The 17,364-nt window shown below is 41.3% G+C and overlaps 1 protein-coding gene across 4 annotated transcripts in view; it reads left to right on the top strand.

Moving 5' to 3' along the window:
* LMO7 (LIM domain 7) overlaps nt 1–17,364 on the top strand; it is a 220,212-nt gene that overhangs the window by 91,971 nt on the left and 110,877 nt on the right. For all 4 annotated transcript variants that reach the window (XM_062194078.1, XM_062194076.1, XM_062194074.1 and 1 more), the window contains exon 3: nt 5,789–5,858. In XM_062194078.1, coding sequence (XP_062050062.1) covers nt 5,789–5,858 — 70 coding nt within the window. The remainder of the gene's footprint in view (nt 1–5,788; nt 5,859–17,364) is intronic.

Genomic DNA, 17,364 nt, shown 5'->3' with positions numbered 1-17,364 from the left:
TCTTTTATTTAGGATAATAAGATGATTTAGGATTATATTTAGGATAATGATAAGAATCTGCCTTTATCAGATATTTTGTGAGTCTGTTCCTTCAGTCTGTAGTTTGTCTTTCTATTCTGATAGTATTTTTCATGGGTGGAAAACTGATTTTTTTTTAAAGGATTGATTTATTTAATTGAAAGAGTTATAGAGAGAGAGGGAGAAGCAGACAGAGAGAACGAAATCTTCCATCTGCTGCTTTGCTCCCTGGATGAAACCAGGAACCAGGAGCCAGGAGCTTCATCTGGGTCTCCCTTGTGGGTGGCAGGGGCCATCTTTTGATGTTCTTAGCAGGCCATTAGCAGGGAGCTGGATCTGAAGTGGAATAGTGGGGACATGAATAGGCACTTATTTGAGATGCTGGTATCGAGGCGGTGACTTTACTGCCATGCCACAATACTGGCTCCAAAAACTTTGATTTCAATGAAGTCCTGCTGATCAGTTCTTTGATGGGTGATGCCATTGATGTCATAGCTAAAAAGTCATCAGGAAACCACAAGTCATGTAGATTTTTCTCTTAGGATATCTTCTAGGAGTTTTATGATCCTACTTTTTACTTTTTGATCTGTGATCATTTTGAGTTACCCATTACAAACGGTATCAGAGCTGGGTCTAAAATGCCCATTGCTTTTGATGGTATTGGTAAATTTCCTGCTACTCAGTGAAGTCTGTTTGTCCTATAAACTATTGAGTTTCCTCAGAATAAAAGGAATCCACTGTTGGACTATGCAGGCTTCACTAGATTCAGTCCAGGAAGCTTCAAGAATAACAGAGAGGCCAAATAAGGAAGTTCTGTCATAACAAAATGGTGACATAAATTACATTGGTATTGACTTTTTGCTGTTCAATTCATATTTCCTTATATCTTCCTTTCTTGCTTCCTTTAAAATTTTTTTTTAATATTTATCTATTTACTTGAGAGGCAGAGTTATATATAGAAAGATGGGTCTTCCATCTGCTGGTTCACTCCCCAAATGGCTGCAATGGCCAGAGCAAGGCTGATCAGAAGCCAAGAGCCAAGAGCTTCCTCCAGGTTTCCTACGTGGGTGCAGGGGACCAAGCACTTGGGCCATTCTCCACCACCTTCCCAGGCCATCAGTAGAGAGCTGGATCAGAAGAAGAGCAGCTGGGACACTAACCAATGTCCATATGGGAAGATGGTGCCGCAGGCAGAGGCCCAACCTACTACGCCACAGCACTGGCTCCACATATTTTTCCATCTTAGTCCTTATTATTTTTTTGTTGTTGTAGATAATTTATCAAAATTAGCACCCTTAGGGACTCTAGAAATTAAATATTAATTTTGTTGCCAAGTTTTGAGAATACCATGGTGATCATAAATATTTACACTGACTACTTTTAAACTTTGAAATTCTAGGTTACATATGCTGATGGTGTTAGCCGTGGAAAAAGGCTCACTGCCTACTCAAATGTGGTTTTATTTAAAAATATCTACAGCTTGGAGATTTAGATAGAAGTTATTAATTTAAGATCTTTGTAAAACATGTATTTCAGGTAACCAGTATAAATGAATGTATCAGGTAGCTTACTCCCTTGGTCAGCTTAGACAATTCTGAGAAAATATTAAGGTTTTGCTTGTCTGGCAACAGAAAAACTACTAGAGGGGAAGTGCTGTTGGTGTAAGCAAAAAGTCATTTCTAGTATTTGATGGAAACCACGGTGAGAATTTCATCAATTTATTTCTATGAAGAAAATGGTTTTTGGATCATAGGAAAAATTCTGCATTAAAAGCTAGGTGGGGGGTTGACTCCGTGACACAGTAGGTTAATCCTCTGCCTGTGGTGCCAGCATCCCATATGAGCATATGTGCTGGCTGCGTCTCTTCTAATCCAGCTCTCTGCTGTGGCTTGGGAAAGCAGTAGAAGATGGCCCAAGTACTTGGGCCCTGCACCCGCATGGGAGACCCAGAAGAAGCTCCTGGCTCCTGGCTTTGGATCGACATAGCTCCGGTCATTGAGGCCATTTGGGGAGTGAATCAACGGAAGGAAGACCTTTCTCTCTGTCTCTCCCTCTCACTGTCTGTAACTCTACCTATCAGATAAATAAATAAAATCTTTAAAAAAAAAAAAAAAAAGCTAGGCGGGATATTTAGCCAGGGTTTTCAGAGCACCTATAGGTCACCTTAGTGCTGGGAGATGCTGTTTGGAATGAGAGACATGTTTGTCCCCCAGCAGCTGCCTGATCTGAATGGTGTATGGCTGTATGGTATATGGCTTCTCCCAGCCTAGTGCTCTTCAGTAAGCATTGCTAAGGTGTAGAGATCAGGATTTCTGTTTACAAGAAAAGTAGGCGAGCACACTAGTGCCATACAGAGGATAAAACAAAGAATATCACTTTAGATTGTATAAGGAATACATGATAGTTTTATATCTTTAGAAAATTTAGCTCTTAACAGTAAACGTTTGATACCGCGGGGGATATGATTGTGGGGCTGGTGTCTTGGCACAGCGGGTTGAGCTGCCACCTACAACACCGGCATCCCATATGCACTCCAGTTTCAGTCCTGGCTGCTCCACTTGTGAAGAATAGCAAGGTAATTCTAGCAAGGGTTAGAAGGGATAGGGCCAAACAGGGAGGTAAAGTGGTCCCTTGACTGACTCTAGATCCTCGTCAGTGAAGCACTAGAAGGTGAATAGTCAGTGACGAAGGCAGTGCTCCCTTTAGGGACAGGTGAAATGCAAGAACACATGTGCAGAGAAGCTATATTTGTGGCTGGTGCTGTGGCCTAGTAGGTCAAGCCTCCGCCTGTGGTGCTGGCATCCCATATATGCTCCACTTCCAATCCAGCTCCCTGCTAATGGCCTGGGAAGGCAGTGGAGGATGGCCCAAGTGCTTGGGTCCCTGCACCCACGTGGGAGACCCAGAGGCCTGGCTTCGGATCAGCCCAATTCTGGCCATTGCTGCCATTTGGGGAGTGAACCAGTGGGTGGAAGACATCTCTTTATCTCCCGTCTCTGTAATTCTGCCTCTCAAATGAATAAATGAATATTTTTTAAAAAGAAAGTTTGTTAAAAGAGTATTTCCATTGATGGCACTTGCATTTTGTTTGACCTAAGACAATGTCCATATTCCTTTAGGTATACTTAAATTTCATGGAAGTTTAGATTTTTTATCAAACCTACTTATTCTTCTTGGAAGCAATATTCAAAAAGTTCTTTTAATTGTATATGGAAATTACTGATAATTCAAAATTTGGTTAGATGTTCAGTGTCTGCCAAAGCTACATGTGTGTTTTCGCCATATTCTAGTGCTTCAGCTGATGGCCACTATAACAACAAAATCAAACAGCATTTTCCTCTGGTGACTCACCTTTCCCGAGGGTGGTTTTTGTGCTCTCCAGGGTGTTATTTTTTCCTTGTGGCTATTTCCGTGTTTGCACATGTCCTAGAAGGTTCAGGAGTAAGGAACGTTAATCCATTGTGTCTGTGTTGCTTGTAAATAATAGCTCTGGTAAAACCTTCTGATGAGGGAGCAGTCATTTATCTGTGCTAGTTCCTTAAACTCTATCCCAGTCTCTTGGCTGACTCAATTAAGAGCAGCTTGTGTTATTATTCATTCCAGAAACTGTAATACAAAAATAAGTGATATAAACAGGTAAGCTGTTTGACCTGGCCAGAGTCACCAAGTGACTCAAACAGGTGGGGCAGGAATTTATGGTAGTCTCATCTAATTAGGACAACTGGTGCCAGAGTTTCCTGAGATTAGTTGCTCTTTTTGGCCTCTGACTTCTTATCACTGAAAAATTGCATTTAAAATACAAGTTATTCCAAGGAAGTCACTGCCAAGCTAGTACTTGTGATTTTTTTTTTTTTTTTTAATTTCTTTGAAAGGCAGAGTTGGGAGAGACACAGAGAGAAAGATCTTCCACTTACTGGTTCACTCCTGCGGTTGGCCTCAATGTTCATATCTGGGCTGGGCTGAGGCCAGGAGCATAGAGCTCTGTCTGGTCTCCCATATGGGTATCAGAGGCGCAAGCACTTGGGCCATCTTCCACTGCTTTTCAGGCACATTAGCAGGAAGCTGAATCTGAACTGAACTGGAACCAGCACTCATGGGATGCCGGCATAGCAGGTGGCAGCTTAACCTGCTGCACCACAGTAGCAGTCCTTGCACATAATTAGTTGATTTTTGATATGCCAGAATTAGGTTCCTGTTGAACAGTTCTTTAGTCATAAGTTCTTTGCATTTTGAGAGTGCTACCTATAATAAAATTATAGAAATTACAGAAATACCTGTTGGATGGAGAACAACTAGAAGAATTATTTGGAACTGTCATTTCTTATAAACCTGCTCAATTCTTTTCTGGCTCCTCAACTGGTGTTTAAAGAAAAATAATGTAGGCGTGAAGGGAGTGTGCCTTCTTTTCTCCTGGGTTTCAGTGCACAAATAAAAAGTGAGCATTCATGGACTAACAGTGCTAGGAAATGCTTACAGTCAAAAGGATGGTTTTATTATCTGTGTTAAATTGCCTAGTGATCTTTGTGTGAAGAAAACTACAAAAACAGGAAAACACCTTTTGTTTGACAGACTAAATCTTCATAAGCTATTGCTTTGTAATTTTGAACCTAGTCGGACAACATTCTGAAGGTAATTAAACTGAGACTTTTGTCCTTTTTATTCTTAGCACACTCAAGTGTACACATGAATCTCTGGAATGTTGAAAGAGTGACATTCCATGAGCTTTGGAATTTTTTTCCCTGTTGTTCGTTGTGAAGAGGAGACCAGTAAATTAGGAATGTTTGATTCTTTCTCTTTTGTATGCTTTCTTTTTTGTAGCTGTGTTACAAAATTAAAAAAAAAATTGTTTTCTTTGTGGATGCATTATTGAATTGGAAAATCACTGTTGAAGATACTGTTTTCTGACAATGATTAATTAACCAAGCTAGTGTTGATAGAAAAGCATAATTATAATATTATAATGTTATTATAATGTTAAATTTCTCCATGCCCTGGCATTATATCAGTGAACAACTACAAGTAGAATTCATAATTCTCTTAACTTAGGACCAACATTGTACTCCAAGTTACAGTTATCAAAGTTGAAGTTTTCTTTAGGGTTTTAGGGGATGGAGACTTGGATATCTTTCAGTAACTGTCATATTAACATGCTCAGTTAGATTCTGAGCTAGCTGTTGGCTAACTGGGGAAATTCTGGTACATTTAATTTAATTTTCACCAAGTCATTCTGCCATGGTAACAAGGCAATCAATCATGGGCTTGAATGTGTAAGTCTGAATATTAGTTGACTATCTGGATGAGTTCCACTGTACCCATGAAATTTAGTGAAACAACATGGATGTGAAGCTGTTTTTTAAAATACAGATCCATTTGTGAAAAAAAAATGAAAATTATTAATGGAGAAAAATATTCTTAGGGCTAGGAAAGTATATCAGTAAATATTAAGAGCTAAGTTATGATGAAGAGATTCTTCAACTGGTTATGGTAATAGATCTAAATATTATCTTTTTGTTAATAAATGTAAATCTGTTTTTAAGGACGTGGCTTTGGATGTTGCACTGTGCCATGGAAGACCCAGTCACCCTGTGGGCGGCTCTGTTCTTTGTTTCTTGACTTGTTTTCTTGATTGTTTGCTTTTCAATGAGCTTTTCATTCTGAATAACACGCTGAGGAGTGGATAATGATATGTGATTTTTTAGAATGTTAACAAAGCCACTAGACTGATATTGGCATTCTTATAATGACATGTTATTTCTTTATTTACTTGCAGTTTGATCAATAAGCTTAAACCTGGTGTCATTAAGAAGATCAATAGACTGTCCACACCAATAGCAGGTTTGGTGAGTAACAAGTTATCCTCAAAACTAGATTTCTTTTTTATATGTTTTCCTTTACTTTTGATGGACAAATGATAATTGTAGATATTAATGAGGTATAGTGCTTTATACTGTTCTGTGGCATACTAGGATGGCTGTAGCTAATGATAATATATATATTTCATTATAGCTGGAAGAAGATTTTGAATATTCTCACTTCAGAACCAGATTTCTTTTTCTTTGCTGTGTAAAAATGTGGGCATAGGTTGATTGTCTTATCTACAAGTACCCTAGAAAGTAAGTTAGGGGCTTTTTCTCAAGAAAAGCATTTCTAGTGATTTCTCCTTATTTCTTTAGTTCCTGTCTTTTCCCTTCAGGAAGGAGGCTTTTCTTCCTTTTTTTGCTTGTTTGTTTTGGCTTTTGTGCTCTCGAACTTCACCTGTCCCCTTTCTTGGCTTCTTTATCCCACATCTTCTATTTGTATAGGGTCACATTTCCTCCTTAAGCTCAGTCCTGCATCCATTGTTTGCTGGCTGACCATGGTGGCTCTATTGCTCACTAGTTGTATCCACTGATTAATGCTTGCGTGTTATCCTTACCCAGCACATAGATCCTTTTTTCTTTCTTTAAAGATTTATTTATTTGAAAGGTAAAGTTACAGAGAGGCAGAGGCAGAAAGAGAGAAACACACACACACACACAGAGAGAGAGAGAGAGAGAGAGAGAGAGAGAGAGAGAATCGATCCTCCATCTGCTAGTTCATGGCCAGGGCTGGGCCAGGCGAAAGCCAGGAGCCAGGAACTTCTTACAGGTCCCACACATGGGTGCAGGGGTCCAAGCACTTGGGCCATCTTCTATTGCTTTCTCAGGAACATGAGCAGCGAGCTGAATCAGAAGTAGGGCATCTGGGACTTGAACGGGCGCCCATATGGGATGCACCGCAGGTGGTGACTTTATCTGCTATGCTACAATGCCAGCCCCAGCACATAGATCTTATGAGTGTTTGTAAAATACTCAAGGCTTGCTAGCGCTTGTGCTTTGTGTAATAGGTTTCCTCTCAACGTCCTGTGCAGTGTTGGGCAAGTGACTGCATTCCTGTTGCCACAGGAATAGCATCGGTGAGATGACTGTGATGATCCTCCAGATTGTTTTCTAGCTTTCAATTCTGGATTTTGTGTATAGAAAATACTGTGCACAGTTGTTTTGTAGTTATTCTGATGTCAAGACACTGGAGAAACTAATCACATGAGACTGTGTCTTTGGAAATAATTTGTAATTAAATACAAATGATGAATAATTTTCAGAAAGTTAGAAATCCTTAAAAATCAATGCAGCTTATAGGAGTCTGTTAAAAAATTAATATTACAAAACACTGAAGTTTATGATAGCTAATAATTGGAATAAAAAAAAAAAACTGGCCGGTGCCACGGCTCACTAATCCTCCGCCTGCGGCACCAGCACCCTGGGTTCTAGTCCCGGTCAGGGTGCCAGATTCTGTCCCGGTTGCCCCTCTTCCAGGTCAGCCCACTGCTGTGGCCTGGGAGTGCAGTGGAGGATGGTCCAAGTCCTTGGACCCTGCACCTGCATAGGAGACCAGGAGGAAGCACCTGGCTCCTGGCTTTGGATCAGCACGGTGCACCAGCTGCAGTGGCCACTGGTGGGTGAACCAACGGAAAAAAGGAAGACCTTTCTCTCTCTCTCTCTCTCTCTCTCTCTCTCTCTCCACTCTGCCTGTCAAAACAAACAAAACCCATTGATTTCTTCAGAATATTCATACTGTTTGTGATGCATCCAGGAATGTTCTGTTTGACCATTTGCTGATTTACAGATGTTAAAAGGATGAGTTATTAAAGGTAGCACTACAGGCCCGAGCCACGGCTCACTAGGCTAATCCTCCGCCTGCGGCGCCGGCACCCCAGATTCTAGTCCCGGCTCTCTGCTGTGGACTGGGAAGCCAGTGGAGGATGGCCCAAGTGCTTGGGCCCTGCACCCACATGGGAGACTGGGAAGAAGTGCCTGGCTCCTGGCTTCGGATCGGCACAGTGCGCCAGCCATAGCAGCCATTTGGGGGGTGAACCAACGGAAAGGAAGACCTTTCTCTGGGTCTCTCTCTCTCTCTCTCACTGTCTAACTCTGCCTGTCAAAGAAAAAAAAAAGTAGTAATACAAAATTTTGGGTATGTAGAAAGCATAAAAAGCTAACCCTGTTGGGATAAGTTGATTGCAAAGTGTTTATTATTGGAAAAAATATCTAACAGAGAAGGAATGACACATTTTTATAGTTTTTTCTTTCTTTTTTTTTTTTTGATATTTATTTATTTGAAAGGAAGAGCTACAGAGAGAGAGTGAGAGAAAGAGAGCTCTTCCATCTGCTAGTTCACCCCCAAATGCTTGCAACAGACTAGGCCAGGCTGAAGCCAGGAGCCAGGAATTCCATCCAGGTCTCTCATGTGGGTGGCAGGAGCCCAAGGACTTGGACCTTCGTCTGCTTCTCGGGCGTTTTAGTAGGAAGCTGGATCAGAAGTGGATTAGCTGGGACCCAAACTGGCACTCTGATATGCAATGCTAGCATATGGGATCCTGGAGTTTTAAGAGGCAGCTGAATCCTCTGCACCCCAATGTAGGCCCTTACGGTTTTCTGTTGAGCTGTTGAGTAAATCTGAATTTGCCAGTGCAACTGGGCTTAAGTACTGATTTCTTCTTTCTTCCCAAGTTGCCTCCCTATTATATCATGAGTAGGCAGCCAAACTGATGTTTTTTTCTTCGAACTGATTTCAAGTTTGGTTAAATAAATAAAGCCTTTGCGGTCAGGTGTTTGATGGTTAAGATGGCTTTGTCCCACCTTGTAGTGCCTGGCTTCACTTCTCAGCTCCTGATTCTGGTTTTCTACTAATGTAGACCTTGAAAGGCAGTGATGATGGCTCAAATATTTGGGTCCCTGCCACTCTTTTAGGAGACCTGGATTGAATTCCCTGCTCCTGTGAGTGAATCAGTCAATGGAAAAATTGAATTTAGTAAGTAAGCTTTATGTGAAAATGACTTACAAAATAACTTCTGTGAAACTTGAAAGTTTGAATCACATTTAAGTATTCTGTCCTTTTAAATGGCTTGAGTTATTCTAAGATGCTTTAATGCTTAATTTTTAGATAGTCATTTCTTGAATCAATTATTTGCATTTTAATGAAATTAGTCTATGATTTCAAATATCCTGCATGTTTGGAATGCTTGGATTTTGTGGTTTATTGTTGTTGGCACTTGGAGGTTTTATTCAATTTTCTGATTGTATGATTAGATGAAAGCACAATGTATTTTATTTTTAAATCCAAATATCTCTCCAAGTATTTCTATTTCAAGCATCAGAAATCCTATGCAGTTTTGACTTTATCTCTAGAAACTAAAATGGAATGTGTTTCCAGTGTATTAAATAGGATTGATTTTCCAAATACGGGACACTGAGCATTTTCAGTGGATGTAGGAGTGTAAGAGTGACGATAACCTCAGACCTGGGCCAAGTGCAGTTGCTCTGGAGTAGTCCTCACACCTCATTTGACTGCTTTAGATAGTTGTCTATCAGGATGACTGCATCACAGCTTCTCCAACCTTAATTTCAAGTGTGAATCGGAGCTCCACCATCTATCTGGAAAAGGGTTGTTATGACATTTAAGAGAACAGTATAGATAATCTGGCATATGGATACTGAATCAATTACTACTGTTATTTATACTAAATATTTCTTTTAACAAATCATTGAGTGCTTGTAGGTTGAGTATTTTATCTTGTTTATAGGGACGTGTTAGAAGAACAAAGACATATATGCAAAAACACCACAAAATAAATGTGCTGCAGGGAATTGTCTGACATATGTTGGACACATGAGCATGCAGAGTTGGGAGTATGCAGACCTCTGAAAATTTCTTAAGAGTGTATCAGAAGCCTTAGTTTTTGCTTTCTTGAAGAAAGATGAATAATCTGAGCTGGATTCTTCCTACCACTAAGCGTTGTGTTCACAGCACCTAACATAATGACTGACATGCCTAAGTGGTCAGAGTCTTGCAAAAAGAAATGAACGAATGACATGTCCATTGTGGAAAATAATAGGTTCTAGAATTGGATCTTTTATGGGATACTGTTTTACATTGGGTTGTGTCCCTGCCCGCCCCACTCCAATAAAGATACGTGAAAGTCCTAAACCTTCCATCTAACTCAGACTGTGACCTTATTTAGGAATAAGGTTGCTTCAGATGTTATAATTAGTTTAGATGAGGGCATGCTTTAGTGTAGGCCCCTAATCTAATATAACTGTTGTCCTTATAAAAACCTGGCCTTGTAAAGACAGACACACAAGGCATGCCATGTGAAGAGGGATTGGAGTGAGGCGTTTATAAACCAGAGATTAGGGAGGGACATGAAAGATTACCCAACAGGTTTCAAAGGGAGCCTGATTTTTCCAACACCTTGATTTTTTTTCCTTCTGGTCTTCAGAACTTGGAGAAAATAAATTCCTGCTGTTAAGCTACCTAGTTTTTAGTATTTTGCTCCAGCATCCCTAGCAAACTCACACAGGTAGGTAAATGCTTCAGGTTATAGTTTGTTTTGAAAAGCTTTTTACTTTGAAATAAATAGAGATTCACAGGATATTGAAAAAACAGTGCAAAGATGTCCTGTGTACCTTTTACCTACTTTCCCTGGTGTACCATCTTCCATAGCTGTAGTACAATGTCAGAAATTGATAGTTGTGGAATCCAGACATTTATCAAATTTTATCAGTTTTGCATACAATAAATACCTTTTGTTTAAGTAGGGGAGCATAAAAATGTTTTCTTTGTTTCTTTGATTTTAAGATTTTTACTTATTTGTTTATTTGAAAGGGAGGGAGGTAGAGAGGGAAGGGGAAGAGAGAGAGGAAAAGAGAGAGAGAGAAAGAGAGAAAGATCTTCCATCTGCTGGTTTACTCCCCAGACGCTCATAACTTCTGGGGCTGGACCAGGCTGAAGCCAGGAACTAGAATTTAATCTCTGTCTTCCATGTCGCTGGCAGGGACCCAAGTACTTGAGTCATTACCTGCTGCCTCCTGGGTGTGCATTCGCAGAAGCTAATATGGACATAGATCCAGGGCTTAAACTCAGGGACTCTATTATGGGATATGGCTTTCCCAAGCAGCAGCTTGACCACTGATACCCACTCAGAAATGTTTTCAGGTTAAGTCAGATTATGAGTGTCTTGGGGAATTTATCAGAGAATTCTCCCATTTTTCTGGTGTTCAGCCAAAAGCCATAAGCATGACAGCAATATTCTTGGGTATCACTTAACTGAAGTTCCCAAGTAAAGACCCTGAATGGTTCAGGTTGTTTTTCCTTTCCAGGCTGCAGAAATCACTGTCATTGGCCAGCCTTTAGATGATTTCCTTAAGAAGAGAGTTTTCTTGGCCAAATGGAAGATGGTCATGAATATTGGTTTCCTTTGGCTCATTCATTTCAGGTAGATGGGGTAAAGTGGATTTTGTACCAGGGGTTTGAGTAGGGTAGATACACAGTGGTGAATCCAATGCAGTCACCATTTTTGTGCAAAGGTTTAAGCTGAGCAGTCACAATGCTGCATGCCCCCCTTCCACTGTACTGTTCTCTTTTGTGTAGATGTATGTTTTGTCCCACTCATCCCAGCTACGTGTGTATTTAGCTTTCCAGTTAAAGCAATGGATTTACCCTTGCAGATGAACCTGTGGGAAAAACATGTAATACCCTCTGAGTCATGATAGGCAGAGAGATGTTTAGATGATGTAGATACATAGTGAGTGCTTTGCTTGAAACATTCATGTGATTATTTTTTCTTTGGGAAGTTTGTAGCCATGTTCTCCTAGATCTTTTCTTCTAGAGATGTGGCTTTATTACTCAACTGAGTTTTTTTTTTTTGTTGTTGTTGTTAAATAAATCTTTCCCCTATAGTTAATATTTTCTTTGTTCTTTGCAAAACTGTGTTAAAAAAACACACCTTAACCCAAGAGTTAATATTTTCCAAAAATTGTCTGGTGTAAAATGTGACTTTGCATGTTCAAATCATTGAAACTCAAAAATCTAAAACTTCATTTGGAATAAAAAAAAATCTAACCTAAAAACAGAGCCCACAGAAACAGGCAGAATATCCTGATGGTGAAAAGAGCCAGTGAACCAGAATAATGCTTGCTATCTGATATGTTAGTGTGCACGAAATCTAATATGTGTAGACACATTAAGGAGTTATTAACCCTAACATGTATAGTCATTTGAGCCCTTAATGCTTTTTGTGTTTGTGTTTAGCTAATGCAGGTTTTTCAGCCTCACCATTGACTTTTTTGGCTGGATTATTCTTCATTGCAGAGATCTGTCCTATGGATTATAGAATCTTTGAACAGTTTCCCTGGTACCTTATCACTTGATGCCAATAGCATGCCTTCCTCTCATTTGTGGCAGCTAAAAATGTCTTAAAATTCTGACCTCGGTGGGGTAAAACCATCCCTGATTAAGAACCCCTGAACTAACCAATCAGGAAAGTACACACCACTCCCTTTCATGAGCTAATTTGCTGACTGACTACGGATTTCATTGATTTATTTATGTTTTCTGTTTCAGTTGTAATTTCCCTTTGAAAAGCGATGGTATTCCAAAAAATTCATTTGTTGGAATGTTGGTATCGTGGGTTCAGTACAAAAATCCTCAGTATATCCATATTTGTCTGAAAATGTGGGTTGATTTTAAACAGCTTTGCTATGAAGGATTACCTATTCAGATTAAATTTTTGTTTGAAAAGTACACACAGAGAGAAATAGAGAGAGAGAGAGAGAGAGGGAATCTTCTCTTTGGTGGTTTACTCCCCAAATGTCTGCAACAACTGGGGCTAGGGCAGGCCTGGAACTCTTCTCTGAGTCTTCCACTTGGGTGACAAAGAGCCAAGGACCTGAGCTGTCATCTGCTGTCTCCCAGGTTGTGTATCAGCAGGAAGCTGGACGTGGGCATCCCAGTAGGCATCTTAACCTCTGTGCCAGACACTCCTCTGCCCTTTTTCAGATTAGTTTCCTGAGTGGGATGTGTAAGACGTGACTGTTGAGGCTGGGGAAGTTGTCTCCAGAATGAGGAATAACGTAGAATACAGGAAATGGGCAAAGATGCCCGCCGGCTTAAGCTGTTGGCCGTGTCTGTTTCCTTTGCCTTCATGATGGCTACTTCAAGAGGGAAGACAAGTCTGTGGGTCTGTGCTCTTTCCCAGGAAGTCATTAGTAGTTAATGTTCTTTTGTCTGTGTGAACTAATTTCTCACTCTTCACCTTTACTGCCTATTCGCTCAGTGTTGGTAGAATAGTGTGACCTGCTCCATGATGAGAGGTCGTGGTTTGTAGGTGCTTTCCACAAATGAAAACAAAAATGTGAGACCTCAGGACACAGTGTTTTGTTGTTTTTTGGGGAAGCAATTAAAGCCCAATTCTGTTTTCTCTAGGTTCATCTAGGATGAAATAATATAAGATGTACACATATAATTACTGTTTTCATTCAAGGGTACCAGCTTCCTGGGCAGGAGGCAGCAATGAATTTTGTATGGTAGAGAAAATAGTCAAGGAATATTAGAATGGGACTTAAGAAATGAGTTTCAGGAGTGAGCAGACAACAGATCCCTTGCTTATAAGAGTGTGGATGCTGGGTGGTACTATGTTCTGGGTCTCAAAGGGAGTGTCTCCCTAGTTGTCATATGCAAGATACATTTGTTTTAATAGGTTTAGATGTTGATTGGATACAGAACATTGCCAGCAAGTGATAGCGCTGGAAGAGGTGGAAGGTAGTTAAAAATCAGAATCAACAGTGGCAAATTACTTTGAGGAGATCCACTTAGAACTTTTGGGAAAGGCTTCCACCAAGTCAGTTCTCCATGAATTGTTCATCCTTGCCTGTTTGTTGTTTAGCCAGTAGGAGCAGCATTTGTTCTGAGCTAGTTCTGGCTGTCATGTTCCCCATCTTCAAATGGGTAGAAATCAATCTCTGTGTGTTAAGGAGGGTATGGAGGGGAGCAGCTTTGAGGTCCCTTCCCACAGCAGGGTCTGGCACGGCTCTGCCTCACCTCCTCCTCTTTCATTTCTTCACATTTGATAAATAATGAACACTCTGTGTTCCTATAAATTACCATGTTCCTTAATTTCATTTTCTCATCCATCAGTATCTTGGTACAATTTTGTATTTATTGCATCAGACATTGGTGTTTCATTGAGTTGAAAGATAAATTTCAATCTTTTTCTCCCATTTTCTAATAGAGACAGTGGATGTTAAAGAATATCAACAAGAAACTTAACTGAAAAGTGATCCCTGTTAAATATAAGAGTGGTAATAAGAGAGGGAAGAGATGTACAATTTGGGACATGCTCAAGCTGACTTGCCCTAAACAGTAGAGTTAGAAACATACCAGGGGATTCCAATTCAATCCCATCAGGGTGGCATGTACCAATGCCATCTCCCTAGTCCAAGTGATTAATTTCTGTTCACAATTGATCATAATGATAGGACTAAGAATCAAAGGGATCACATAAACAAGACTAGTGTCTGAAAATACTAACCGATAGAACAAAAAAGGGAGAGAACGATCCAACATGGCAAGTGGGAGACACAGCAGACTCATAGAATGGCAGATGTCCTAAACAGCACTCTGGCCTCAGAATCAGCCCTTAAGGCATTCGGATCCGGCTGAAGAGCCCATGAGAGTATTTCAGGCATGGAAAGCCAAGACATTCTGTCGAAAAAAAAAAAAAAAAGACCTAAATGAAAGATCTCCACAAGTGAGATCCTAGTGGAAAGAACAGGTCATCAAAGAAGGAGGTACCTTTCTCTGAAGGGAGGAGAGAACTTCCACTTTGACTATGACCTTGTCTAAATATGATAAGAGTCGGTGAACTCAAAAGGCTTCCATAGCTTTGGCAGCTCATGACAAGAGCCTAGGGTGATTACTGATGCCATAAACAAGAGTGTCAATTTGTTACGTCAACAACAGGAGTCACTGTGCACTTACTCCTCATGTAGGATCTCTGTCCTTAATGTGATGTACATTGTGATTTAAGGCTAGAACTAGTACTCAAACAGTATTTTTCACTTTGTGTTTCTATGTGGGTGCAAATTGTTGAAATCTTTACTTAATATATGCTAAATTGATCTTCTGTATATAAAGAGAATTGAAAATGAATCTTGATGTGAATGGAAGGGGAGAGGGAGCGGGAAAGGGGAGGGTTGTGGGTGGGAGGGAAGTTATGGGGGGAGAAAGCCATTGTAATCCATAAGCTGTACTTTGGAAATTTATATGCATTAAATAAAAGTTAAAAAAAAGAATGTCAACAAATTTGATTAAAACTGCTGAATTGTGATCTCATTAGTAAAAGTGTACTGTAGAACTTATTAAAATTCAGTTTCATTCATTTGAGAAGCAGAGAGACGAAGAACAAGCTCATTTGCTTGTGCACTCTGCAATAGCTAAGCCTGGCTGGGCCAAAACTGGGAGCCTGGAACTCAGTCGTCATTTCCCAGGTGGGTGGCAGGAATCCAACTGCTTAAGCCATCACTGCTGCCTCCTAGGATCTGCATTGTCAGAAAACAGAGGTCAGGAGCTGAAGCGAGAAATCAAGCCCAGGAGTTCAATGCGAAATAGAGGTGCATCTTCACTGCTAGGCAGAACACCTGCTCTGAGTGTTTTGATTTCAGAGGAAAAGTGAACCACTTTCGAGAGTTCTGAAGCTCGGTCCCAAATACTGGGATGAGAACTGCTCTGTTTTTTTTTTTTTTTTTTTTTTTTTTTTACAGGCAGAGTAGACAGTGAGAGAGAGACAGAGAGAAAGGTCTTCCTTTTGCCGTTGGTTCACCCTCCAATGGCTGCCGCGGTAGCGCGCTGCGGCCGGCGCACTGCGCTGATCCGATGGCAGGAGCCAGATGCTTCTCCTGGTCTCCCATGGGGTGCAGGGCCCAAGGACTTGGGCCATCCTCCACTGCACTCCCGGACCACAGCAGAGAGCTGGACTGGAAGAGGAGCAACCGGGACAGGATCGGTGCCCCGACCGGAACTATAACCCGGTGTGCGGGCGCCACAAGGCGGAGGATTAGCCTAGTGAGCCGCGGCGCCGGCCTTTTTTTTTTTTTTTTTTTTTTAACAGTTCTTATTCTACTAGCTTCTCAGTCTTGTTACTTTCTTAAAAATCAAAACAGGAATAACACGGAATACTTTTAAGTAGATACAAGAGAATACTGCTGTGGTATTAACATTACTAGTGTTTCATTATCCTGTGTAAGCAATTATAGCATGGAAGTTAAGTGTTGACTAAAATAAAGTCATTTTGTGTGTTGAAAGTGAAATTTTTCATGATTATTTATTAACTTAGATAATTTTTTAGCCGGCGCCGCGGCTCAATAGGCTAATCCTCCGCCTTGCGGCGCCGGCACACCGGGTTCTAGTCCCGGTCGGGGCACCGATTCTGTCCCGGTTGCCCCTCTTCCAGGCCAGCTCTCTGCTGTGGCCAGGGAGTGCAGTGGAGGATGGCCCAGGTGTTTGGGCCCTGCACCTGCATGGGAGACCAGGATAAGCACCTGGCTCCTGCCATCGGAACAGCGCGGTGCGCCGGCCACAGCGTGCCTACCGCGGCGGCCATTGGAGGGTGAACCAACGGCAAAAAGGAAGACCTTTCTCTCTGTCTCTCTCTCTACTGTCCACTCTGCCTGTCAAAAAAAAAAAAAAAAAAAGAAAGATAATTTTTTGTGGGACTGGTGTTTGGTGTGGTGATTAAGATACTGCCTGGGATGCCCAAGCCCATGTAAGAGTGCCTAGGTCTGAGTATTGGCTCTGCTCCTGACTCAGGCTTTCTGCCAATGTGCACTCTGGCAGGCAGCAGCAAGTGCTTGGGTACTTGACAGCCATACGGGAAACCTAGATTGAGTTTTAGCCTCCTGGCTTCAGGCTAACTTAGCATTGGTCTGGCCCAGCCTTGGCTTTTGTGGACGTTTGTGGAGTGAATCAGTGCATGGATGATCTCTCTGTTTCTGTCTCTCTCACTGCTTTTCAAATACATAAATAAAATTTAAATATTAATTTGTTATAATCTGCGTTGTACTGGAATTGTGGGTTACTCTGTGTTTTTAAATAGTTTGGGATTATCTAATGTCTGGGTGAATAGACAGGGGATTGTGTGTTGGTTTCTCCAACACAGTAAGAACAGGAAGAGGTAGAAAGTGGTTAAGGATAAGAATCTAAAGTGATGGCTGCTCTCCTGGAATTATAAGAGTGGGGATGCTGAGGCCGGCGCCATGGCTCACTTGGTTAATCCTCCGCCTGCAGCACCGGCATCCCATATGGGCGCCAGGTTCTAGTCCTGGTTACTCCTCTTCCAGTCCAGCTCTCTGCTGTGGCCTAGGAGGGTAGTGGAGGATGGCCCAAGTGCTTGGGCCCTGCACCCATATGAGAGACTGGAAAGAAGTACCTGGCTCCTGGCTTCGGATCGGTGCAACGCCGGCCATAGTGGCCATTTGGGGAGTGAACCAATGG

This window comes from Lepus europaeus, chromosome 6, assembly GCF_033115175.1.
Source record: "Lepus europaeus isolate LE1 chromosome 6, mLepTim1.pri, whole genome shotgun sequence".
Lineage (NCBI taxonomy): Eukaryota > Metazoa > Chordata > Mammalia > Lagomorpha > Leporidae > Lepus > Lepus europaeus.
This window is presented reverse-complemented; position numbering and strand designations above follow the sequence as displayed.